General features: G+C 44.8%; 1 protein-coding gene across 2 annotated transcripts; it reads left to right on the top strand.

The window, feature by feature from the left end:
* Positions 1 to 1,065: 1,065 nt before the first annotated feature.
* On the top strand, positions 1,066 to 19,400 carry zbtb7a (zinc finger and BTB domain containing 7a). Of its 2 annotated transcripts, none has more exons than XM_070960318.1 (4): positions 1,066 to 1,206; positions 11,787 to 12,350; positions 13,117 to 14,018; positions 16,504 to 19,400. In XM_070960318.1, the coding sequence occupies exons 2-4, from the start codon at positions 11,865 to 11,867 to the stop codon at positions 16,937 to 16,939; spliced, it is 1,824 nt and encodes a 607-aa protein (XP_070816419.1). In that variant the 5' UTR covers positions 1,066 to 1,206; positions 11,787 to 11,864; the 3' UTR covers positions 16,940 to 19,400. The 2 variants fall into 2 exon arrangements, with proteins under 2 accessions (XP_070816419.1, XP_070816420.1); XM_070960319.1 differs by lacking the exon at positions 1,066 to 1,206 and adding an exon at positions 2,340 to 2,408.
* The last annotated feature ends 7,244 nt before the right edge of the window (positions 19,401 to 26,644 follow it).

Below are 26,644 nucleotides of genomic sequence, written 5' to 3'. Positions count from 1 at the left end.
TGATGGTACCAAACATCCAAATACTGCAATTCATGTGTGTTTCTGAAGTTGGAAAACTGTGACTCCCCTGTGCTTATGCAGAGACAGTGCTGAACAGTGCCCTCTAGACAGAGGGTGTGTCACTACCTCTCCCTCCCAAATAGCCCCTTGATTCCCCTGCATGGTTATCTGTGCAGTGCCAAGCCTGTGACAAGCCCTGCTGCACTGTGGGACACGACTCCTGTAAGACTGGAGCCAAAGGCCAACTGTTTACAGGCGGCAGCTCTGTGAAAAGTATGTCCTGTCAAGTGTGTGTATGAAATCTATGACTTAATAGTGCTTTCAGAGGTGTGTTGGGATGGTTTATGGTGCAACAGAATCATCGAATACATCTTGTGCTCCATCCCACTCCGTGGCACAATGGCTGGCTTGCAGTCACTGAGGGGGCGTGCGGGTGGGTGGTTGGAAGTGGCGCAACATCAAGTGCAATAGCTGTAAATTTACACATGGGAACTTGCCATTCCTCGCAGTGGATAAGACACTTTTTGACTTAGTAATGCCTTCTCTGATGCCTCACCTGTTAGAGCTTGGCAGGTATTATGTAGAGAGCCAGAAAGTGTATCAAGGGGGTTGCTGGCAGCCCCTACTGCATGTGCTGGAATGTGCCAAGGCTTGCTTTTGGGGTGGGACACCATGACCTCAGGCAATAGGATGGGTGGGTGCGACTCAGCTCACATAGAAAAGGAAAGCAGTATTAAGAGATGAGGCGGGTGAGAATTGACAAGAGTTACAATTCATTTACCCTTAAACCAAATATTTGAATGTCCATAGAGGGCCACGTTGGCTGACATTCAGTGCGCAACCACGGAGTGGGAAGGCATGGGTTAATGATTTGTGTCATCTCTGATTGAGTTTATGACTCTGACAACTGTCCACTTTTGAGCGCAAAGAAATTTCCACTTTACTTTTGCTTCACGGAGGGAGGAGGGCGAGGAGACGGCGGGGGAATGCTGTTTCTTTAAGAGAGAGGGAGAGAGAGTGAGTGAGAGAGAGAGAGAGAGAAAGGGAGGGACCTCTTTGCCCTCCAGAAACCAGGAAGGGAATTGAGTTGATCTGCTGCTGCTTGGTTAGCGCATACGGGGCTTTAAGCTGCACAACAGTGAGAGGGAGAGGAGGAGAGGAGAGGGCTGAGCTAACCCACAACAAGCTTCACCACGGCCATCGCAGGTGAGCTAAAGGCACCCTGCCATCCTCCCGCTTTCTGCCCTGGGCCTGTCGACCAGAGGGGAGCAGGGCAGAGGAGGAGAGGAGAGAGGGAGGAATGAGGGAGGGGGACAGAAAGGAGAGCAGGGTGGGGGGGTTGGCCGGAGAGGAGAGGTGGGTCGCAGCAGTAGTCCCTAGTCAAGGTTCCTCTTTTTTTAATCCTCCTAAAGTACTTCCTCTGTACTGCTATTTACCTCTGGGGAATCTTGAGATAAAGTTTATAGGATGTGTTCAAGGCATTAACTTTTCAGGCAGGTGGAAGCACTTAGAGAAGGAGGAGGGGGAGGGGGATGGGGGCTCTCGAGAGAGGGTGGGGGGTACTGAACGAGGGGAAGGAGGAACCAAAAATAATTCTATTGGACTAGGTATAAGCAATAGCAACAACTTTTCGGGACAGTCGCGATTGAAACGCTCAGTGTGGGGCAAGTTGGTTGCTGTGTGCGCAGGGCATGTTGTAGTGGCAGTAGACTGTTTGGAATAGGAATAAGTCATAATTTAGGTCAGGAGTTTTAAGTGTGTCTGAAATGTCACTCGAGTGTGAGCTGATGAAAGAATCCACCGCCGATGTTTGGTTACTGCTCTGACAGTTGGGGCTGAAATGATTTTTTTTTTTTTTTCATACGAAGCTCGGCCCTGTTTGATGGCTGGTCTGTACTTTAATACCTGGCAGCCTGCTAGCAACATACTGTAGTGTATAATTCAGCCCTGAGTGCTTACGTTAGAGCAGGCTTGGAGATAGTGGGGGTGGTGAGGGCAGAGGGAGCTGGGCCTCGTAGTCCACAGCAGGGGCTGTAAAGCAGGTCGAATGGGGTTTCAGAACTCTACATCCCAGAGTGCCTTGCCCTTGGCCATCCAGGAAAGGGAACAGCCGCCAGCCTATCCCGACAAGGAGGTGTGGTGAGTGAGCAGCTGTCAAGCCAATGAGAGCAGGGGATGCGGAGCCGAGTTGTGGGCTGAAAACAGAGGGGGGTGGGGTGGTGGTGGTGGTTGGGGGGGGGTAGGTGTCTGTTTGTGTGGGATCAGGCAAGGGCTTGCCTGTATGACTAGGGCCACTCGCAAGTTTCCTGTCTGGTAAAGCTCTAGCCCTGCCCAGAGACGGAGGCAGCAGAGCTGGCCAGCAGGCAGGGGAGGCAGATAGGGCCCGGGAAACATTTTCTGCCTATTTGGTAAGCACTCCAAAGACAAACGCACACTCACACACACACACACACACACACACACACACACACACACGCTGTGTCTTTAGACTGTGACTGAGAGGAGAAGAGAGGCGTGCAGAGGAAATAAATACCATAGCGTGTTGTGTGTGAAGGAGAGTGAGAGAGATGGGGCTTGATAGAGTTCAGAGTTCTTGACCCACTTGCAGATAAAGAAAGGAATGGCAAATAGGTCAGTGCTGAGTGTAAGGTGCTGCACAGAGCACTGCTGAGCGAAATCGTTTTTTCCTAAAGTTTTCATTCACATCAGGCTAACTTTTTTGCCTGCGTGCAAGCTCACTGTGCAGCAGTGTTGTTTTCATCTTGTTATGGCATAATATTCTTTAATGTTTTCATCTGCTGCTGTGATTAAATAGCACTGCTGCTATTCTTAGTAGAGTGAAAAGATGAAGTCAGTCGCGCATCCTGCACTGCTGCTTCTTTAGGTGTGTTAAAGTATTTCCACTGCATCAAATGTTTGCTAGACTGTGGCAGAGCAACCATGTTGATAGCTGACTGAGCACAGGTGGGGTGTTGAGTAATAGTTTGTGTGAGAAACCTCAGAAAGTGACATCCATTTTTGCTGAAGGGGAGAATATGTGACACATCTTGTGACAACTTGATTTTTGTGGTAGGGTAAGCTGTGTTAATGCAGTATTAAAGTAAAACCTGCAAACTTTGTGCACTGTGCTGAAAAACTTGTGTACTGTCTGATTGATTTCAGTTTCTCTCAGCTACTCACACCATGGTCAATGTCATGACATTTTTTTCTCCCAGTCCACTCACCCCCCCTTCCTCACCAGCATCTTGTTAAGAGCAGATTCTAATCTGGCTTGTCATGTCCTGCTTGCTTGTGGCTCTTGGTTTGAAGACTTCACAGGAACCCTGACTGCCGTTCTCGATACCCAGATGCATATTTTTTGGCTTTGCATACTTGTTGAACCCGTTTTTTAAATGTGTGGGCACGAGAGGGTACGAGACACACAGTAAATGAAGACGCCCAAATGCTGGGAAAGTGTTTGGAATGCTTCTAAGAAGGCGGCAGCAAGCAAGGTTGACGACATTTTTTATTTCATTCAATGCCACAGAAAAATAGTTCAAGTAAATATTGTACTGATGCAATACCTTCTATACCACTTCCTGGGTGCTACTACAGAAGAAAGGTATAGTTAGTTCAAATAAATTCCAGCAAGAGGTTAAACTAGGACGCCATATGTGTTTGTGTGTGTGCTTGTGTGCATGCGTGTGTCTGTGTTACCAACAATAGACTCCAGGGGAATTGCAGGGGACTTCAGTGGCTGTGGGCAGGTCCAAGACACCACCCATCAATTTGGCGGTGAGGCTGAATACAGTTTGATATTCCTGTATGTTTGTGCCTACACCACTATGGCCTGAAACTAGCAGGTTCAGACAGACTGAGAAGACAGGTTGCGTGATGTCGCCGTGGCAGTTTGAGGCTTTATTTTAGAGTGAAATGTTGGCTGTATACAGTGCACTACATGTAACAGTCATTATGTTTGTTAAAAGTTTTGTACATGTGGTCGAATGATGGATCATGGCCCATATGGTGGAATCAAAATCCGATTGTTATTTTGTTTGTTTCTGTGCTGCTTTTCTGTCTCTATGTATGTTTGTTTGCATTAGTTGAAACATTTGTCTACGGTTCGAATACTTTCATCTGCCTCTTCTTTTGGTCAATACAGCTTCACTTCCCCCTAATGTTTGGTTCCCCTGGTCAGCTGCTCAGTATACCACAGCTTCCAGCCTGGCTAGGCAGATAGACAGACCCCTCTCTGTTGTTTTTCTGTTGTTGTGCTGAAGTCTAGGGGGAGTAAAGGGGCTTCTTCTGTTCTCTTCTGGGACATTTATTATGGAGAGGCCAACACAACCTGATCAAATTAGAGCGGGAGAGGAAGAGGCTGGGATGTTTTTCAGGGTGGGGGTAAAGCAAGTCTTGAATTTTCACACTTTTGGAGTTAGATGATGTCCTTTGATGATATGTTAATTACAGGTTTTTACATTTTCACTAGACTGTAAAAAAAGACAGTACCAGTACAGATGCAGGAGAACCTCCTTTTAATTAAGCAGAAAGGCCAACTGATCAGGAAGGGGATATGGGACCAATCTGACACTGTCTGCATGTCGATTTAGTGAATTGGTTTGGGATGAAACAGGAGAGAAGATGGGTGGGTTGCATTTAAGGACAGTGAGATACAAGAGGGTGGGTGGGTCTGCACTGCTTTGCCTCCTCAGCAGTGGAAAGGGGAAGTGGGTGATGCGGTGGGTACTGTGCAGTGCAGAGTCTGAGACGAAGATGGAGCAATGATGAGATGAGGGCGACAGATGAGAGGAAGAGAGAGAGAGGGTCAGACAGTAGGGACAGAGAGAGCGAGCAAGCAGAGAGCTGGTCATCTGATAACAGAGCGGGTTCTGTTACACGCCTGCCACAGACTCACAGGAAGTCCTCTTTGCCTGTTGGGCTGCGCATGCACAAAGTGGCGCAGCCAGGGCACGTTGGGCCTGTGGACTGACCAACTGGCCAGCTGAGTTCAGCTGGACAACGCCGTGTTGGGGTGTAGTGTGCTTTCTGAAGCCATGTGTTAGATTTTGTTACACTTCCTGGTTGGCAGCATGGCAGTGGCAATGTTACTCAGCCTGAAAGGAACTCAGACTGTGGATGTGGTTTTATTACAATGCAGCATCTGAAAGGCAACTGTCCCAAGACATGTGTTGTGGGATCCATGGCTTCAAAATGAAAGGTCAAAATATCAAATGAAATATTAATTGGCATGAAAGTAAAGAGTGGGTTAGTTTATAGTGAATATTCATACAATAATCTTAACAAAAACAAAAAATTATTAAAAGCATGATTGAATTCGTTTGATAATGTCACCACAAAAATCGAGACGCTTGCGCAATGCTATGTAAAAACCACGCGTGACAAACTACCTCATTTTGCTGAGAATACCACTGAAGTTGTTTGTATTTTTGTCTCGGCTCTGTTGAAGCTTCTGATGCTATTCTTTTTGGTGAAGTGGCATTGAACTGAATTTTATTTTATTTTTTTTTATTCTAATTCTAATGTTTGTATTATTTTGTCTTCTTCACTCACATGTGGAGGAGCAAGCATGAGAAAGTTTCACTGTGTAATACAATCTAACACCACAAACTACAGATTCAAAAAATACCTTAGAATTTAATCACCAGCCTTCTGTTACTGTATCAAAACAATTTAAAAAATGGAAGTTTTGCAAAAGTAGTAATTCACAGCTGTCATACACGGTTGAATTACAATGTGTTTTTTTTATTCTTTTGTTGGCATTCTTTGTATTTGCTAGCCTGTGGCTATACAGTGGGTCTGATACAAACAAGCAAGAAAACAAAATATAGACAAATTTAGAACAGTGTGAGAGATTATACAAGTAGTAAGACAAAGCAGATTTTACTTTTTCAGGTCCTGGTAGCACAAACATAGACCTTTACAAGGTTATCAAAATCCCCTGCTAGATTCCTCACATTAAACTTTGCCCAACTTGTGGGTGGTTACCTTTCCTCTTGATGAAGCAGGTTACACCAGGTGACTGAAAGAGCTCTGAGTTTATCATTGACATCTGAGCCGGATTCCTAGGCCACCATACACTCAGGAGTTATGAGTGAGCTTGTGAGTTTTAACGCCCTGCCTCGCCCACTACCTTTTCACTGGCTTTGTGTCAGTGTTTTGGCAGCGCTTCCTGGTTAGTTTCTAGCAAACGCTGCCAGGCCTAGACCAGCCCTCGCAATTTCAGTTTTATCAGTCACTTGCCCTCTTCCTGCTTCGCTCCCAATATGGCCAATCAGGTTTCCTTCCACCACTGGCAGCATTGAGTCACTTGGCTGTGGCATTTGCTTAAATTCCCTTTTCCGAGGAACTGCAACCCCCTCCCCATTCCTATTATCTTGCATTATCTTGGTCCAACCTTGAATCTTCTTGACCTGAGTGAAGTGATTCCTCTGCAGCGGGGCTGGCTAGGCAGGGTTGTTGCTATAGCAGGCAGTTGAGATAGGTGAAATGAGGACAGGGGAGGAAAGAGAAATGATAAAGAAATGGTCAGGGAAGCGTAGACAAGGGCAAATGGCCAACCAAGTTCTTTTTTACAGTTGTTTTCAGTCTTGGCTGCTGTATTTCTGTTACAAAGTACATGAATTACTCTGGTAGCAAGTGAGCTATGAATGTATGAAGTCTTTACTGGAGTAAACTGGGGGTAACCTGATAGAATTGTTTTCTTGTAAAAGCAATAAGCTAATAACACTTCACAAGGTGTTTGTTATAAAATTAACAACTGCTCTGTATTTCAGTACTAAAAGGTGGCCCATCTGTGCTCCATTAACATTTATGGTTTGAGGGATCAATGATTCAGTGTTTGCTCTGATTGCTCCCTCCTAAAGTTGAGTTGCTAAGTAGTTTTCAATTGTGCATTATTTTTATGAGCCAATTGCTTTTTGCAAGTTTAAGAAACTACTAACTAAAAGTTTTGATTAAAAAAACCCCCAATTTGCTTTGATATTCAAAGTCAAACCAAAAGGTTAACTAAAATGGAAATATTAAGTTCATTGCCCACTGTAATGTGTGTAATGTGTTACTATTTGGATAGCCTGGTGCTAACTGTCTTCACAATATCCTTTTCTCGAGTTCAGTAAAACCTTAAAAATGTTGTGTATTGTTTTCAAAAAGTACCGGTGAGCTACTTTTTTCCTTGTCCATCTAAGAAACATCTGAGGTTGCACAGGGTTAACAGTTTGTTCTTTTGTATTTAGGAATGACTGGTATGTGTCAGGCAAAGACAGAGATACTTTGAGAGTGGAAATTCTGCAGTCCTTCCATAGATGATGCATATCAGGCAAAATAAAGCCACTTTTACTAACTGCAACCACAGCCTGATGTCAACGTGTTTGTCAGAGTATGACAAGCAAATTGGGTGTGACTGCTTGGCATAGATATTACACACACACACACACACACACACACACACACACACACACACACACACACACACACACACACACACACACCCAGACAAACGGCACAGTCAACTGAAGTAAAGCAAAGTGAAAACTGAGACCGTAGTTGGTTGTTTCATCCTTGAAGCGTAAGTTTGCTATCTGTCCTGGCTGTGAGTAGATATACGGGAAGCAGTGGAGAGACGTTACAGATGCGATGGAGGTGATGAGGGCGGGACGGGATGGGTGGGTCCTCTGTTAAAGCGGTTGTTTGACTTGCAAAGCAGGCCTGGATGCTCACTAACCGGGCATTGAGAGAAGGCCCTTCCCTGGAAGTGGAACACCAGGGACACGGACAATTGCTGCACTGCTTTGTGCTGGGTTGCAGGCCTTGTCACCCACAGGCATGAATTAGTGATAAGGAATGTTTCAAGCCATGAGGAGGTGTCAGGATCAGGTTTGTTGCACTGTGTTTCCTCTTTCGTAGTGCTTCTTACAGGTTATTCAGGGACAGGTGGCTCCTGCATTCAGAGTAGTCCCTCCCTCCTGTGATACTGAATTGAGTGAGCGTGTGTGTGCGTGCGTGCATGTGTGTTTGTGTGTGTGTTTTTTTATCTCCTCTCAGCTCAGCGTCTTTACCCCACAAAGCCGTGACCCAGGGTCAGCTGTGTATGTACAGGGGATAACGCGCTACGCAAGCCTGCAGCAAAGCCAGGTCCAGTGCAGGTGCTGTGTGTCTGTGAGAGAAAGGGAGGTTGTCTGGGGTCTGGATGGGCTCACAGAGATCACTTTCCACCTGTGAAGGACGTGACCGGTAGCCATGTGGTTGCCCTTTCTCTTCTTCTTTCTTCCATCTCCATCTCTCACTCTTCCTTCCTCCCTCCCTCCTGTGCCTTGTCTCTTTGTCTTCGCCCTCAGCGCCCTCCCCTCACTCAGCACATTCAGATGAGGGGTTAGATAATAAAATTTGTAGAGCTGTAACAAATGTTTTTTTTTTTTTTTAATATTCGGATCTTCTATTGCTTCCAATGCCCGAATGTCATATTTTAAAACGTCATGACCCTAAAAAAAAAAATTTTAGTCTGTTTTGTTAGTAAATTTTTTTTTAATGAATACAACTTTTTGTTATTAGTTTCATCAACATAAATACATATAAGTATACTTGTCTGTATGTATTTAGAGCTCTGACACTGCCGCTTCTCCGTCTGTAGTCCCCACTCTGTACTCTCGCTCAGTATCCCTGATTTGTTATATGTTCTGAGAAACAGCCTATCAACACTGAACGCTACAGTGCCACAGAATGCATGCACAGACTGGAGCTGCTGCTGGAGTGAGCTGAGCTGTGTTTTCAAGGCAAGGCAGCAGATACAGCTGAAGTAGCAAAAACACCACAATCTTCGACTGTTGATTTAGAATTTCAATGTCAATGTTGTGAATGGCACTTCGAAGCTTCAAACTATTGGGTACAGTCCTAAAAATTTACTCAGACCATATCTGGCGGTCCATTTTCAACAGAACTTTGCAAAAGGAATCGGCAGTGTTTGCAGAGGCTTTGTGGTCAGCTGCCTATCAAAACTGATTTGAGTTAAGTAAGGAGTGTATAGTAAGGAGCAAGAAATGATGGAACGATTAGACAATTGAATTAATCAAACAACTGATACTCTGATATATGACCTGTGTTATATGAATGTACAAACTTTTATATGAATGTTCTCTTTATCACAATGTTTTGCCGAAATGAAAACAATTATTGACCCATTTAGAGGATTGTGATAAGTCTGAGCAAACATGTGCTCTCCTCCCCGTGCCTCTCCAGGGAGGTCTTTTTTAAAGGCTTCACCTAGTTCTGACCTGTGGGCAGACTGACATGTTGCCATATCTGAAGGTGTGGAAGCAGATAGAGGTTGCTTTTTACAGGGGAGAACAGCACCTATATTGACAGTGGAGAGAAAAGGAGAGGCGAACACAGGTAGGAAAGAGGAGAGGCAGCCAGGTTAGGCAGGTTTGGTAGTGGGGTGTAGTGTACAAACATAACATGAAGGTTGATCTGAAGGAATGTCATTTGAATGCCTCACTTCTGTAGAGAGCAACACACTCAACGCATCCTCCAACCCCCCACCCCCCCCACCCCCCGGCCAAACCCCCTGCTGGGTCTCCCTGGCAGATGGAGAAGGGGGGGGGGGGTTGGAGAGGGTTGATGCCCTATATGTGTGTTTATGTGCGTGTGTGTTTTGTGCGTTATCGATGTCTCTGTGATGTTCCGGTATTTGCTTGTGTGTATGTGTGAGTGTGTTAATAGAGAAATCGAGGATGGCTTGTTCTGCTGAAACCCCCCTCCCACCACGCAGGCTTCAGTCGATCATTTTAATCTCCCCCCACACGTGAGCGAGGGGACAGCCTTTCCTGAAACTTGGCACACAGTACAGGGTGGGGTAACCAGCTCAGACCGGATTGACAACCTCCCTTTTTAATACTGTTCCCTCGCAGCTTGTTGCGTGTCCTCTTCCTCCTCCTGTGGAGTTTTTCCACAGGGTCTGCTCTGGCAGCCCCCCTCCCTCCCCCCTTTTCCTCCTCCACCTCTAGCACTCCTCCCCAGCTCTCAACTGACACAGAGTGCACGAGCTGCACAGCCCAGCTCCCAGCATGCACTCTGATCCCCACTGCCCTCTGCCTATCTGTCCTCCATGACCTCTTACGTGTGGTTTCTTGTACAAGTACGTGTACACACACCCATAGATGGAGTCATGTGTACAAGGAAACGGGCACACAACCACCTACACACACATACATAGTATATAAACATCTTCAGTTAGTCATTGTTGCACTGGTAGTGCTTTCACAGGCACAAGGCATTCAAAATGGTTGTGAGCCTCTTTTTATTCAGTACCATCGGAAACTCATTTATTGCACATTGCCACGTTGTGGTTTTTGTATTGAAGCTGTAAATACACCTGTTGTGCCAGTAGCTTTGTTTTAAAAATACCACAGTGCCACACATCATTGTGGTGTTCCTTTAGGGTCACTTTCCAGTTACTTGAGTTCAGTGAAAAGGACTTAAATATTTGGATTGGCTTGTTGCTGTATTTTTGGAGCTCTTTATATGACCTGAGAAAGAAGATTAAGTACAGCATTCAGCATATGTTGTAAACGTAAAGCATTCACAGTGAAGTTCATTTTCAGCACTCATAGAGCACTTCTAGACTTTAGTCATTTTTGGATATATTAAACATTATTGTGAAGGGTTTTTACATGGATGACTTGGGTATAAAAGCGTGCATTTACATGGAACTGTTGGTGTGTTGGTGTGAAGAATCATTGCATTGCCAAGATATTAATGAATAAAAATGAAATAGTTAACACACAGTTTGTTTAAATGAGTATCTGACAGAAAAATAATATTAATCTTTCAATTGTTGTAAGTTGGTTCATATTTGGGGCTGCACGGTGGCGCAGCAGGTAGTGCGCGTGCCTCACAGCAAGAAGGTTGCCGGTTCAATCCCCGGGTCAGGCGGGGCCTTTCTGTGTGAAGTTTGCATGTTCTTCCCGTGCATGCGTGGGTTCTCTCCGGGTACTCCGGCTTCCTCCCACAGACCAAAAACATGCTCATTAGGTTAATTGGTGACTCTAAATTGTCCGTAGGTGTGAGTGCGAGTGTGAATGTTTGTTTGTCCTTGTATGTGGCCCTGCAATCGGCTGGCGACCGGTTCAGGGTGTACCCTGCCTCTCGCCCATTGTAGCTGGGATAGGCTCCAGTCCCCCGCAACCCCGAAAGGGATAGGCGGTATAGATAATGGATGGATGGATGGTTCATATTTGGTTGCAGGCCAGTGATCAATTCCCAGTTATCATTATCAACCACCTATGTATTGTGTACAGTTCCACAGCAGTTTCCCATCTGTGTTGCAGTTTGTCTGCGTTTGCTGGATGATTTTTGAGACATGAAATCATTTTGCAGTTGTCAGAGTTGTCACCTCTTTCTTTCAAAGCTCATAAATCAAAATGGTGGTTACCAAACCTGTTTTATTGGTAGTAACAGTGCTAATTGGCACACAATCTGATATGACCCAACTGTAGATTTTGCTAAGATGCCTCCAAGTCTGTATATGTGTATTTTGACTACCCCTGTGCGTTGTGAACTGTGTACTGCTCTCTTGTATTTAAGATTTAAAATGATAAAACTGTGACCTCCAGTAACAGTTTGTGTGTACTAGTTTATATTCAGAAGCATTCTGGTGTATATTTCTTACTGTGGTGAATCAGTTGATCAATATTCCTTTCTCTTTATCCACATAATGAATGTCATGAACTGATCAATTATTTTTCTCTTTGTGATTCCCCTCCATCCCATCCTTCTATCTATTCAACCCTCAGACAGGCAGACGGACAGACGGCAGGACGGATACACGGGTGGGGGCTGTGCTAGGCGGCTCGGCGGCAGGCTGGTGGAAGATGTCGTCAGGAGCCGGTGGGAGGGGAGGAAGGCGGCTCAGGGGGACAGTGAGCAGCGGTGGTGGAGGAGGGAGAGGAGGGGCAGGAGAGGCAGAAGAAGGCCCCGTGGGGATCCCTTTCCCTGAGCACAGCGCAGACATCCTTGGCAGCCTGAACAAGCAGCGGCTCAGCGGCCTGCTGTGTGATGTGCTCCTGGTTACCCAGGACCGGGAGTTCCCAGCTCACCGCTCCGTCCTGGCGTCCTGCAGCTCCTACTTCCACAAGCTCTTCACTTCAGGGGCCGCCGCTGACCAACAGAACGTCTACAACATCGACTTTGTGGCGGCGGAGGCTCTGGGAGCATTGCTGGACTTTGCTTACACAGCCACGTTGACAGTCAGTCACAGCAGCGTGGCTGACATCCTTGCCGCTGCACGCCTCCTGGAAATCCCACCTGTCCAGGACGTCTGTACACACCTGCTGGACACCAAAGTGCTCTCCCCGCCGGTACAAGACCATTATAGAACTAGAAGTGACACGTGTTAAAGTCAAATTTAAACTTTGAAATGAGATTTGATCTGCTCTGCCTTAATGAGTTAGTAACGCCACAAGCAACCCATTGTAAGTGTTAACTGAATTTATAGCAAAGTAAAGACCACCTAAGACACAGTTCAGCTCATGCTGGGTAGATGTGTTGGGGAACTGAAATAACTCATTTAAAATCTAGTTCTCTTTGGGAATGTGATGTCCGGTCATCATTCCGTCCCCTTCAATAAATAGTCAGCATAGTCAAGCTTACATCATGGCCTTTATCAGTCTCTCTCACTATGCCAAACACACACCCACAGCCTTGGGGTTAGTTCAACACTTACTCACTCTGAGCCAATAGCGTGTGTGGAAGGACAGCATGCTCTTTCGCAGACTACAGACACAGCATATCACAGCTACACTTCAACACAATGAAGTGTAGCTGTGATATGCTGTGTCTGAATACATGATGCTCTGCATCATGTGATAATCGCAGCTACACTCCACTGTGATTACCACATCATGCGGGGCATGTCAAAGATGGGCTCCTAGGTGTTTCATTTCAAAGGGCCCTAACCTGCAACATTGCAGTTTGTAGAAAATATGAAATAAAATTTTTTTTTCTCTTTACAACCCACAAAATCCCACAACACTGACACTTTCTCAGAAATTCTGAATATACCAAAATATGTAAAATGTTTACTTTTTTTACTCACTCTCTTTGTTCGCTGTTATGTTTTACTAGGCGGGCAGTGAGCGAAGAGATGAAGATGAAGATGAGGAGGGGAAGGGCAGAGGAGGCAGGGAGCAGGGGAACCGGATGCGGGCCCGGGAGTACCTGGAGTATTTCCAGAGAGGGGCGCATTGGAGCAGCAGCTGCAGCACGCCAGAGCTCAGGGACCTGCCCACACACCTGCACTTTAACCACGGTAATGGCGGGGCCCCCAGCAATGGGGCTCCTGCTGGCCCCGGTGAGTACTACTCCCCCCTGGCCCTCGCCTTGGCCCAGGCCCCCACACAGGAGCCAGAGGAAGAGGATGATGATGAAGAGGAAGATGAGGATGGGGAGGCGGTGCAGGGGAATGGAGCAAGCCTAGGGTTGTCTTACTACCCTCCATCCCAAAATGGCCACTTCTACCCCCCCCCTGAGTCTAGGCTGGGGCAGGAGACAGAGGCGGAGGATGGAGGTAGGGAGGTGATGGCGAGGGAGAGGGGTTCTGCGAGTGCCCTCCTGCAGCAGATGATGGACTCCATCGAGAGGCAGAAGGAGCGTGCAACAACCGGTGAGGAACAGGGAGACGGGGATGACCCCGACATGGAATTTTACTTGAATTATTTTAACAGCTCGCAGCCTGAGGATACAGCTTCTGCTGCTGTGACACAGGGAGTGCCGCCGCTCTGGCTATCACGGGGCAGAACAGGCCAAGAGAGAGTAGGAGGAGGAGGAGAGAGGGGGCTTGGAGAGAGAGGCAGCGGGGGTGGAGGCGGAGGAGGTGGAGGGGAGAGGAAGATGCGCTCTAAGGCCTTTCAGAAATGCCCCATATGCTCCAAGGTCATTCAAGGAGCAGGCAAGCTACCCCGCCACATCCGAACACACACGGGAGAGAAACCCTATGAATGCGCCATCTGCAAAGTGCGCTTTACCAGGTAAGCCCAATTAATGAAGTGACTACCCCATGTCACATGTACTAATAGTCTTGGACTTGGCACTGTAGACAAACTGCCCAGCAGTGGGAAACACCACAAAGCCAAGAGCCAGAAGCATTAGCACTAACCAACTTAGCTTTGCATTAAGGAGGCAGCTCAGTTTGTGAATCTAAATGTTTACCTTGATCATGGACTGACTGAGTATCCCTAACCAGGTTTTTTTTCCAATGTCACATTGTAGCCAAATCGTAATCAAAATGGCATGTGGAGTATGTCAGCTCTGAGAGGGGGGTTCAGACGGTTGTAAAGGTCTGTTTTATTGTGACAGCCTTCATGGCAAAGTCCTGGAATTTTAACATAGGGGTCCTATAAAAGAAGGCTGCGCCATGGTCGTGTTATCTAGCAGAGGCCTGCTATAAAGTGCTGTGTTCTGATACAGAGGGGGATTACAGGCCCTGGATGGTGCTCTATGTGCTCCAATGCAGTAATTTGAACTTTTGATCTCTGGTTATGTTGATTATTGCCCACGGCAGAGTAGTTACACCACCCCCCTCCTCTCCCTGTCACTCCTTTACCTCTCTAATGAAATCTGCCATGTGCCGCTCAGATAAATGTAGCCAGTCAACAGCAAGGGACTCGAGTGCACATGGTTTCCCTGTATTTAGGAGTCCTGCCTTTTCCTTGAAATCATTCCTTTAATTAATTAATCAGTGGACTTGTGCTGGAAATAGATGCAGTAGGCTAGAAATACCCAGAACCTCTGCTGGCATGGCAGGTAGGGAAGACCAATCTGAATTTGCCTTCTAGCTAAATTCGACTGGCAGTGGGAAGGGGGTATTGTAATCTTAATCCTGTTTGATCAGGGTTAAGAGTGTGCCTCGCACGGTAATAAATCACTCTGTCCTTTAAATAATTCACCTCTGTCAGTGTGCCACTTTGTTCTAAGGCTTCGGCCTGTGTGCACGGGTGTGTGCGCATGTGTGTGTTTCTCTACACCTATGTACATGCTTCTTTACTAATTTGTATTATGTCATGTTACCGTTCATTTTTCTGTTTGGGGAAAAGTTTGTACAGACTTCTAACAGTTGCAGTGGGTTTATTTGTTTGCTCGTATGACAGCTAATCCACTTACATGCCATGTGTGTGCGTGTGTGTACGTGTTCAAATAGAGTTGTCTTAACTACGCTTGTTTGTTTAGGAGCCCTCTGCCCTCGATGCAGAAGGGTTAGACGATTAAAGAGCTCTGGAGCTGGGGAGATAGTAAGGGCCAAAGGGGGGAGGGAGGGACAAGAGTCAGATGAAGGCCAAGGCAGCCTGATAAAGTTAAGTTGGCGGTGCATTATCGCAGAGTAAAAACTGTTCCAGGATGTATTGAGATGACTTAAAAAAAGTTAAGTCATAGTTTGGTCTTGCTTTGACCGGCATCTAATTGTTTTCGCAACGGGATGAGATTAGAGATGAGTAGTGTCTCAGAAAATGTCATGGTACACAGCACTACATTATTATTATTATTATTATTATTATTATTATTATTATTATTATTATTATTATGCATTACAATGATCCTTACAGGAATGAAAACAAGGTTTTTTTTGTGGAAAAGCTTTATTATAATTTCACAAAATATTATGTTCTATATTGTTTTTTATAACACTAACATTGTATAATTAAATATTTTGTATTTAATAAGACTAATAGGATAAAATTCAGCTCTGTACATAAGCAAATGTACATGATATGGTATGATAACCATCCATTTACATGCCACGAATTACGATGAAACCGGTATGCTGCTGCAACCTTAGTCACTCTTCAATATCAGATATTTGATTTGCTTAGAAGTGACAAAACAAAATTCAATCAAATTACAGCTTGCGGGGACAGAAGTAGTCTTCAAAATAATGGTGTTTTACAGACTCATCTATAATTCACTACCATCCAACCATAAATGTCAAGTTTTCAAAAATGATTTTGGAATTGTTCAGCTGCAGGGGACGTCGAAATCTTCATTTTCTATTCATATCTCAAATCTGACTATTGTTATGGTGTCATCCTCAAATGAAAGTTTACAGTAATTGTAAAAATGCCGACTGACACAGCTGAACATTGAGCTTTCCCATCAGTCCGCAGTTGTGCTCTTGTGTGTAAGTGCACGGATAAAGATGTAAGGTTTATGGTTTCTCCTCAGTTGACCCAACTCCCCTCACAGAATAATCGCATTGGAAGACATCCAAAAGATGGCTGTTTAATAGGAAATAAAACCATCCAAAGCATATTAAGCTGACCACTGTATATGTGAGAATGAATCATATGTTCATTATGTTTCTGTACATTATACTGCATAGCCTGATTAGTAGCTGAGGCTAAAAAGAAGACCTTAAGCTAGTTGTGTGCACTTCAAATGGTTGTCAGCAGATCCTCTTGCACATTCAAACTGTTCGCCTGCGTGTTCTGATGTGATCTTGTTCATTCTTCTCCCTCACAGGCAGGACAAGCTCAAGGTTCATATGCGGAAGCATACAGGAGAGAAGCCTTACCTGTGTACACAATGTGGAGCTGCCTTTGCTCACAACTACGACCTGAAGAACCACATGCGCGTACACACCGGCCTGCGCCCCTATCAGTGCTCAAGCTGCTTTAAGACTTTTGTGCGCTCGGATCACCTGCACCGCCACCTCAAGAAGGATGGCTGCAACGGCATCCCCTCTCGTCGAGGCCGAAAGCCCCGGGTGCGAGAGCCAGGGCTCCTTGATGCCCCCCTGGGCCTGCTGAGCCCCGGCGCCGACACGGGCCCTGGGCCTCGTACCATCAGGGGACGGCGGCGCTCGGAGGCATCCTCAGCGGCAGAGGTGGATGGGGCTGTTGGAGCCCACGCACACAGTCCTCAGCTGCAGGAGTTGGCAGGGGAGGCAGGGCCCTGAGACTGCAGGGGCGACAAGGACACTGCTGGACACCATAGTCACTCTGCACCGCCTGTGAGACAGGCCAGTGAACAGAGAGGAGAAAAAACATGCAAAGGCAAACTTTAAAAAAACAAAACAACTAACTATTCCTCTATAAACCAAATCAGGGTGTCACAAAAATCTAATCTTTATATTTCTTTCTCCTTTTACTTTAGGAAATGGAGTAGACTTGCAAGCACTTGAGTCAATTTATCTGTTAAAGAGCAAAGAACGCTTCAAATCACGCACCCATGACGTCCACTTTCTGGGCCATTTCTTTCTTTATAATATTAGGGGTTTTATACATTGGCATATGTGCTTAGGCAAATGTATGATAGAAAGAAACTCTGAGCAACTATGCAGTTGATTTAGATTTTTATTGGTTTTGTCCTCACAGCCTTCAAGCTCTAAGCAAGGTGTCTGTCAAGCACCTTCTGGCTGCTGTACGGGTGAAGCGAGGACAAATCCTCCCAGTAAAAACAAGTCTTTTTCTATTCTTTTGCAGGTCTGAAATGTACAGTTACCATAGAAACAACATTGCCACAATATGGCATATGCAAGGAAAAGTCACCACAATTTTGATGCAACAGTTTTTTTTTCTCTCTAAATGTTCCAGAAAGAATCAGATAAGGGTTTGATTGAAGTGTTGCTTTCTCTATAAAATGCATTTTTAGAATTTATGGTTTGTCTTATTGAAAAACCAACTGAGGTTGAGTCAAATCCACTCTAATGGGGGCTCGTCAATTGCAGGACTAGGGAAAATGAGGGGTGGAGGGTCTGTGTTTTTAAAGCACTACCATCATCAATGTCTCTGTTGGCTTGACTACGTTGCCTCTTATCCCTCATAACCCTGCAATTTCAGCATTTCTGTTTTCCCTTTTGATTTTGTCTTAAATTTTTTTTTGTCGTTCCTTTTTGTTGACTGCTTCGGGTACTTGACACTTTATAATTGTATACATGTATATACAGCAGGTGGTGATATGACATTGGTCCCCTCTTAATGCTGAGGTGTACTTATCGGGTTTTTCCTCTTAGGCTTGATGTCATATTTCTCACAGAGTGAAGCTTGTGGGTGAACGAAACAAACTGTATGAATGTTTGACGAAAAAGAAAAAAATACATTGAGTCACCCATTTGTCCTAAACTTAACACTTGACATGTATAGTTCCTGCCCAAAGGATGCGGAGGTCGAATGAATGAATGTGCTTAACTTTGTGCAGTTTTTCGGAATCTGTCCTTGTGCGACAAGGCGCGGGTAGTATTTAACCAACCGCAGGTTAAAGGAATGGCAGGGAGCCCAAGTGAGAGAGTGACAAAGAGTACGAAGAAGAGATAGATGAGCACCTTTTTTTTCTATGTTTGCACAGCTTTACTAAAGATATCCAACAGAGTGAGAGAGAGGTGTATTTAAAGGAAGTGGGCTGGTGTTTGGAGGGGAGCGAGGGAAGGTTTATGTATCATGCTTATTCCAATCTTTTTGCCCGAGGGACCACACAACCGTGAGGCAACCTGTATGATGAAGAGAGCAATAAATACCTGTCCAAGTTGGGAGGCCAAATAGGAGTGCAGCTGCAGCTGGTTGGTGGGGGAGGGGAACAAGGGAAGGGGAGGGGGATCTCACAATGTCTGTTGCATTCCAAAAAATAATCTCCCCCAGCTCAGCCACGTTTCCAGGCAGGAGGGGATCAAATCAGGCCTTTTCTCTCCCTCTCTCTCCCTCTGTAGTCCTCTAATTCCCCTGAACCAGCCTGGAGGGGATATTATTATATTAGAGCCTGGTGTTACTGTGGGTAGGACGCTTGGTGCTGGCAGTTTAGTGTGTGAGTGTGTTTACATGTACGTGTGTTTGTGTACATGTGTGTGCGTGGCAGCCAGGGTCGCTGTGGCCACATCATCACTGTGTGAGTCAGCCACAGCCTGTTCAAACATGCACCCTGAGCTGCCAGCCCCAATGCACTTTCTCTGTCACAGACACACACACACACACAGTCTCACACACTCACTGGGTCCAGGTATCCTGAAGGGGAAAACACCAGAGCCGACATATCTGTTTGAATATTGTCAATGACTCCGTACATCTGGATTTGTTAGTCTTACAATATCCAAGTTCTGCTATTGTAGCGCAAATCCAATGTTATTTTCCAAACTAGCACATTGAGCCTTTGAGTCAAGAACAGAACATGTGTCTGATTTAGAGCCCCCCCCACTCCCCATCCCATAATTTCTGCAGTAATGCTGTAGTTCGCTATCAGTCCTTTGCACCTTAATTGGAAAGAGGCAGTTTATGAATGCACTTTGTTACTGAGGAGGGCACTTTTGTCAACGAAACGGGTACTTTGAAACAAACCAGTTGCAAATGAGATCATTCCTTTTTGTCTGTCCACGGTGGTGAAGTTGAGCTCCTTCACTGGTTTTGTTCAGGTTTTGACGACAAGCTGCCAAAAAAAAAAAAAAAAAAGAAGAAACGTGAGTTCAGATCTCTAAAAGAGATGCCGGGTGGGTTCAGATACCAACGTGTTGGGTTTTGTGACCTTAAAAAAAAGACTAAATTAATCCATGTAACTGATTGCACTTGAAGTTAGTTGTTAAAAGAAATCTAGTGAGTTGTCTTTATGTCTTAATGTAAAGGAAGGGGATAGAAGGAGGTGGCAGACGAAGAAGAAAGGGCACTGTGTGTGTATGTGTGTGTGTGTGTGAGTGCGTGTGCGTACATATTTTTGTCACGCATGTGCACAAACATGTTTTGCTGGCTGGCAGACTGGAGGGTCTCAGGACAAGCTCGGATAAATAAACTTTGCGTGTACCCCATCTGCTCACCAGCTACTCTCACTGCACGTGTTCTCTGAGGAACCACAGTCATAATCGGTCCACGGTACCACAGAAGCAAAAATACCATATTGTAAAACAACTCATTGGACAGTTGCTTGTTTACTTCACGGCTCTCTTGGTGCACATTTGCATAACTCTTCGTTTACCCTTGTTGGTCATTGTCAGGGGTTGGCTAGGTCTTGAGAGTTTTCGTTTCTATTTTTGCTTCTCTGTTATGGTAAAGATGGGATTTATCAATGCACAGATTGACTCCCACGGCAGACCAACAGAAGCTTGGTATGTCTACCTGGTTTTGATCTTTATGCAGTGGTACTTGGTACGGACTGCCTAAACCCTGTTTGTCTCCATGTGGCAGAAGTGAGCCGTCTTAAACATATGTTTCTTTGGACCTTAATATTTCCCCAAAAGTCTTATGTTGTTTGTTGATTAACCAAAGCTTTTTGCCCTCAATCGTAGTCTTCTGTAGACTAGAGATGTTCAAAGTATGTCTATAATTTATCCAGACCGGGCCTCCCTGACTAAGCCACACACAGACGCCCTCCTCTTGAATACATATGCAGAATCATACAGATATTTACTTGAGTTCTCTTTCTCTCGCTCTTTGTATTGTCGTGGACAGTAGAATCAGAGGTTTAAGGATGTTTTGTTTTTTGCTGTCCGTCTACACTCGTTTTTCTTAAAATAACGTTTTGTGCTACAGCTATTTTTTTCTAACAATTTTACATGGCTGTGCATGTGTGTGTGTATGTGTGTGTGTGTATGTGGGTTGGGGTCATGGTTTTGGGTGGCTGTGCCAGGAGGGTGGGGTAAATAGGTGCTTGGGTGGGGTTATGGATATAAAGCCTGATAGCACTGGAAATGGTGCTTTAGCTGAGAGAGCAAAAGTTTGCACTAATGTTAAATGTCCTTGTCCTGCTTATGGGAGAAGGGCAGGAGACCTCAGAAAGGCCTGCGAGTTTCCATGAGCACAGAGCAGTGTGGTTAATACTCAATGGTCTCATAAAGAGTCCATCCAACCCCTCCATAGAAATAATCATGTACAGTGTATTAAGAAATATACAGACATCCAACAACAACAAATACCAAAGGAGAAAAAATGGCTTGCATTCAGGCCGTTGGACATTTTAAGCTACCAATCTAACGTTGGATTCATAGAGGTTTATGGTTAAATCTGAAGGCTCTTGAAAAGAGATTCTGGATGTAACTGGGGGGAAACTACAAGTGGTGTGATACCAGCAAATCAAATTTGCTCTTTACATTAAGAAATATTCCAAATGCACGACATTTAGGCACTCAGTAAGCAGCAAAGACTCCGAAATCATTCGAAACGTATGAGTTTGTCCCGATCCGATGGCTGAGATGTGCTGCAGGTGCCAGAGATACTGAACCCACTTCTTAAATTTCAGAGATGGGATTTTATCAACATCTGTCTCGTGTTCGGTCAGCTGATGACATAATCAAATGATAATGGAAAACGTTTGTCGCTGATTTGCTAAATTGGATGATTTCAGTTTACTTCGTTGAATTGAATTGAAATGTTGTTATTTGAAGCAGACTGGGACTTTGTGGCCTTGTCTGAGCAGCACTAAGCTTGTTGTTTTGTTTTGTTTTTTGTAATGTTTGCAGACAGTCGTATTGTGCGGTGTGGGGCTGAGGCTCACCTCCACCAAGTGGACATTGCAAACATAAAGGGCCACAGTGTGCCTTATGTGGGCCGGGACCGACAGAACTCACAACTTCTCTCTTTCTTTTTAACCATAAACACTTTTCTTCCCACGTTTTAAAACCGAGCTGTAAAAGCTGATTGGCGTGCTGCTGAAATTGATCATTTAGTTGTTTAAGGTTTACTTGAATGAATTTATAAGACACTTCTTCAGAGCTGTCTCAGCCTCTATGGATCCATAACTGGTGTCCCGGCCTCAGCCCCAGACCAAGGTTACTCTGACACAGGCTACACTGAGACCGTCTCAGAACACTTCCAAGTGTTTTTCCAAATTGACCTTGATATGTTTTCTTGTTTCCTGTGCTGTTATCAAAGATTTTTTTTGGTGAATCTATCTGAGAAGGCCATAAAGCAAAGACGACCAACAACTCTGATAACAGTTAGAACTGTAAATAATGAAACGAAGCAGGATGGGGTGACTGTTAATACTGAGATCGTGGAGATTCGAAGGGGGGCTGTTTGCTTTGCTTCGTCATTTTCCTGCACACCTGATTTTTTTTTTTCGTGTTTTCCATCAGGCTCTTGATGCACAGCAAGCTGAGCGCAGCATATGCAGTACGGCACTATGCGCAGCGTGGCTCTGGCACTTACACAGACAGCCCTGGGTCCTTCAGAGAGGCAGGCTGCTGTCTGTTGGCTGCTCTCAGCCAAGTGGGGACAGTTTGCACTTGGAGTCTTTCTCAGTCTCTGGGGATACAAAGGTTGGCATACGGGGAGGAGGATTAAATACGGGTGGTAGGGGAAGGCTGGATGCTGTTTTCAGGGATGAGGTTAGAAATAAAGTGACAGACTTATTTGCTGAGCAATGGTTCAGTGTTGGTCCTCGAAGCTGGTAGGAACTGCATGGTCACAATATGAAATGAATCGTAACACAAAGGAGGTCACCACAGATTTCACATTGGGGAACTGCAACAAGCAGAATGTTGCCGATCTCTTTTGTCTCTATGTAAGTACTACTCAGGTGGAAAATACACTGCTATGCATCGGGTTTCCGTGTCTGCTAAGTTTATGGTATGTCTAATCACCCTCCAAGTTACTTCTCTGTCATTGCCGTTCTTGTTCACACCAAGATTTAAACATACTAGCTCCCAGACAGATAAAAGCAGGAACAGCTCCCCCATTGTAAAGTGGCTGTGACCAGCTTATTTCTCCATTTAATATTGATCCAGTGAATTGTTTGTTGGAGGGAAGGAAGCCACTGGAGATTCAGTCTCAGTAGTCAGACTGTAACATTTCTGAAAGGAGATGGGGTTGGAAAAGCATTGGGTGGGTGTATGTTCTCTGACTTTGTTCTGCCATCGCTCTCCCTCTCTCTGGACTCAGAGTCTACATCTTTGCTGCCGACTGGCCTTTGATCAAAGATCACACATCCTCAGCAGGGGAATCGACAGGAGAGAAAGGAGGGAGAGGGGATGGGCTGAGGTGTGGAGGAAGAGACAGTTTTCAGCCACCTAAACCAATTTAGGATACATTCCATAACTTCATACTGTGATTCCCACTTTAAAGTTTTTGGCAGGTGTAAAGGGTGTGAGCTGGAGACGGCTGGAGGAAGTGGTCAACGTTTTTCAGCTGGCTCTTTCAATCAGTCCGTCTAGGCTCACCATCCCTCTACTGTGTGACAGACAGACAGTTCAAAAGGCCCCCGGCGTACCGCTATCCAACTGCCTTTTTTCAGCTTCTGCGATTGTAACAAAAGCACTTTGCGAAAGGCCATCCTGAATTTTGTGTGCTTTTATTTTATGGTTATCACTATTGTTATTATTTTGTTGTTCCTGTTGATGTTTTTTTTTTTTTTTTTTGGTTTTCTCAGTGCAGATGATTATTTAAATGCAAAAAAAAAAAAACGATATGATGAAAATGGAAAAAAAAAAAGAAAAAAACTTGAATATTTGGTATCTGGATTGAAGGTGGTTGGAGCCGCCGCCTCGTCTGGACATAAACAAACACATCTCTGTTATACTACCACCATACCTGTTATATGCAGCTTATTGCATAGTCACACAAAGGTAGGAGGGGGTCATGGGACAGATCTCCCCCTACCCGCTCTCTGCTTACTGTCTCAGATCTTGTTGGGAGAAACGTCATTTGATCTCATTTTGGGAGACTCTTTTTCTTGAAAAAGAAACCTGTATAACAGTTGCAAAGCTTTCTGAGAAGGCTAGCTGTGCTGAATGTTAAACATGCAGTGTTGTATCCACTGCAGAATCTCTTTGTCTGCAATAACGCCCTGGCTGTGTAGTTAAAGGCTGGATCTGGTATCCATATAGAGCGTAAATGATTATGAGTGACAGATGAAAAGGCCAAATGACCATCACGCACTTTTGCAAATCAGTACAGGAAAATTTGTTGGCCTTAACATCTATGTCAAATCAAGACTATTGCAGTAGAGTGAAAAGAATAATATTGATCATAATAAGCATTCAATAAATCCATAGTTCAGTAAATGGTTTAACTTGGGGGAGAAAGAAATAGGCTACTATTTATAATAGATTGATTTGTAACTGTGATGATAATCCTTTACAGAGGTTTTTTTTTTTTTTCTGATGTACATTTAAAAAGGCAGAATATGTCCCTATTTTCAAACCTGGACATCAACACGCTGAGTCACACGAGGCAGAAAACTGTTGCTCCACTTCTCTCGACGCGTTTGAACTTTCATCCCTGTCGCACGTCCGACCACGCTCCACTCTGTTCATCACAACGAGCGCGTCCCACAGGCAGAATACCTGCGGGGACGTCGCTCTCTGAATGGAGCGCGGCCGGACGTCGTCAAACGTTTTTGAACCCGCACGGTGCAGCTGCCGTTTTCTTCTCCTGCGCAATTCAGTGTGGATTTACTTTTCAAAAAAACAAAAACCCTTTCTCTTCACAGAGGGTTTTTTTTTTTCTTAGCGTAGCAGTCTGTCTGTCCATATCTGTTGGAAGCTGCAGGGGAGGGGGGCGGGGGGGGGATAGGTGATTTTTTTGGAGAATTTGCACTTTTTGGCGATGAAAAGAAATTGTATTGTACATGAGACCACTAAATCCACACAGTCTAAACCATATAATTCCATTTTGTGTCATTTTTTTTTGTTCTGTTCCTCTTTTTTTTTTTTTAATATATCCAAAAATGTCTGGCATCTGGTTGTCTGGTTTAAAGAATATAAAATCTTTCTATTAAAAACAATGGTTGCAAAGTTTTGCGTGGATAATTTTGTCTCTTATTCCAATTTATCAACCATGATACATTAGCTTATTACAGTAATAAAAACATTAGACAGGTTTCTCTTGACAGCGTTATCTGTAATTAGAGATTTATGGTAATTACACAGTACTTTAGCGTGTTACTTTATCCTGTCAAATAACTTAATTTCTAGAGTACAGTGGTGGACAAAATAACACACTTGACATTACAGTTAAATTAGTATCTGTCTGATCGCTTCACAGAGGAATGTTGTCCTTTACGTCTAATAATAGCAGGGATTTGTGTGGGATACATTGTATTGACATGTTTATGTTTACATTGCTTACATTGTGTGTTGTGCTTCATGCAACCACTGAGGACAAGGCAGTTCTCCACATCAACCACAAGGTGGCAGTAAAATCACTGATTATCACTTGAGGATGCAGTGATCCTCACAGTGCAGCCTCACATCACTGCTGTCTCTCTCTCTCTCTCTCTCTCTCTCTCTCTCTTTCTCTCGCATTCATTCTCTTGCTCGCTCCCTCACACTCATTACTGACCACGACAGCACGGATCAAGTTAGTATCTACATTTCGTCCGATGCATAAACATGGACATGCATGCATCCAGCTTTGCTCAGATTACATCAAAGCGTCACCGTACGTAGTGCGTAGACGGTGGGTTTTGCCCTGACATGCATCAGGAGTACTGTACTTAACTAGTTCCAAAGGCTATTTGCTAATAGAGGCTACGGTGTTGTTTGAGGATATATCTGTCGAGGTCAGGCAACCTATAGTGATTTTAAGTCTGATTCGTCCCAGAAGTCCAACGGCAGACTGCAACCATGGGCTTGTTGTCACCATGTCTTCCTGTTTGTCTCGGTCTGTCTCCCTGAGGCGATCCTGTGGGGTGACAGAGGTCATAGAACAGCTCATTAACCCCACCCCAACAGCCCACACATTGCTGCAGTCCTCCAGCCCTGGCTAACACACATACACACACACACACACACATTTTATAATGCTCCACTAACAGCAGTTAAGTCGACTTAAGCCCACTCCGTAAGCAGTAGTTTTCAGGGATGCACTATGAGACGTGCATGTGTCTTGCATGTTGTATGTAGTATCAGTGCATCTAAATATGTTCCTGCAAGACCCCATAAATGTGGCATACTCACTTCTCCCTTATTTATATGACAAACTGCAATGCATTTTTCTTAAATTAAAACCCCTTTTCAACATTTACTGTAGTATAAATCTACACCAGTTAGCGTATGAGGGTATGCCATGTTTTATTCAGTCATGTTGAACCTGTTGGCCAGATGTCTCGAGGCTCCAAGTCATTAATTGTTATGTTTGTAAGGTATCTAAAAACACAGTGGGATATGTTGTTATTTTCCATGTTCAGACATCATTGTTGCAGTCAAAACATATTGGATAAGAGGAACAGCCGCACTTCAGGGGCTAGGAGATGCCTGGGAGCTGTTGTCTGGCGTCTCTAGTCATATTATTCCCTCACTCCATGCATATGAGCGTGCATGCATGTGCGTACGCGTGTGCCTGCAACATTTCTGTTGACATGTTTGTCTGTATGCTTATGCGCAAAGGTGTGGTTTTATAATCTTCCTTGCTTGTGTGCATGTGCACGCACACCACCGTCATTAAGGCTCACAGTAAATGAGCCTCTTACTGGCCTCACAATGAACACTTGGAGACAGGCTGTAATGTAAAGGAAAACAGCAACACACACACACACACACACACACACACACACACTAGCCTCATTTTCACCAGTGCACACCTTTCTCCAGGGATAGAAAATGCCCCTGCCTCTGCACACTGTGGGACATGAGTTTCATCCAAACTAGCTGCTGTCCTCAATAAAGCCCACGTGAGCAATCTCTGCAGTATAGATTTCCAGTTTCTCTAAGGGTATATTTTGTTCAGATCAGGTGTTTAAAAGGCTCAAT

This window comes from Chaetodon trifascialis, chromosome 4, assembly GCF_039877785.1.
Source record: "Chaetodon trifascialis isolate fChaTrf1 chromosome 4, fChaTrf1.hap1, whole genome shotgun sequence".
NCBI lineage: Eukaryota > Metazoa > Chordata > Actinopteri > Chaetodontiformes > Chaetodontidae > Chaetodon > Chaetodon trifascialis.
Note: the sequence above shows the minus strand (reverse complement) of the source record. Positions and strands in the feature narration are given on the sequence as shown.

Excerpts from the sequence above, each read along its gene's own strand:
- zbtb7a (XM_070960318.1), top strand. The coding sequence starts at position 11,865 with ATGTCGTCAGGAGCCGGTGGGAGGGGAGGAAGGCGGCTCAGGGGGACA. Across the intron at positions 12,351-13,116 it reads CCAAAGTGCTCTCCCCGCCG|GCGGGCAGTGAGCGAAGAGA; the intron begins GTACAAGACCAT and ends ATGTTTTACTAG. Across the intron at positions 14,019-16,503 it reads TGCAAAGTGCGCTTTACCAG|GCAGGACAAGCTCAAGGTTC; the intron begins GTAAGCCCAATT and ends TCTCCCTCACAG.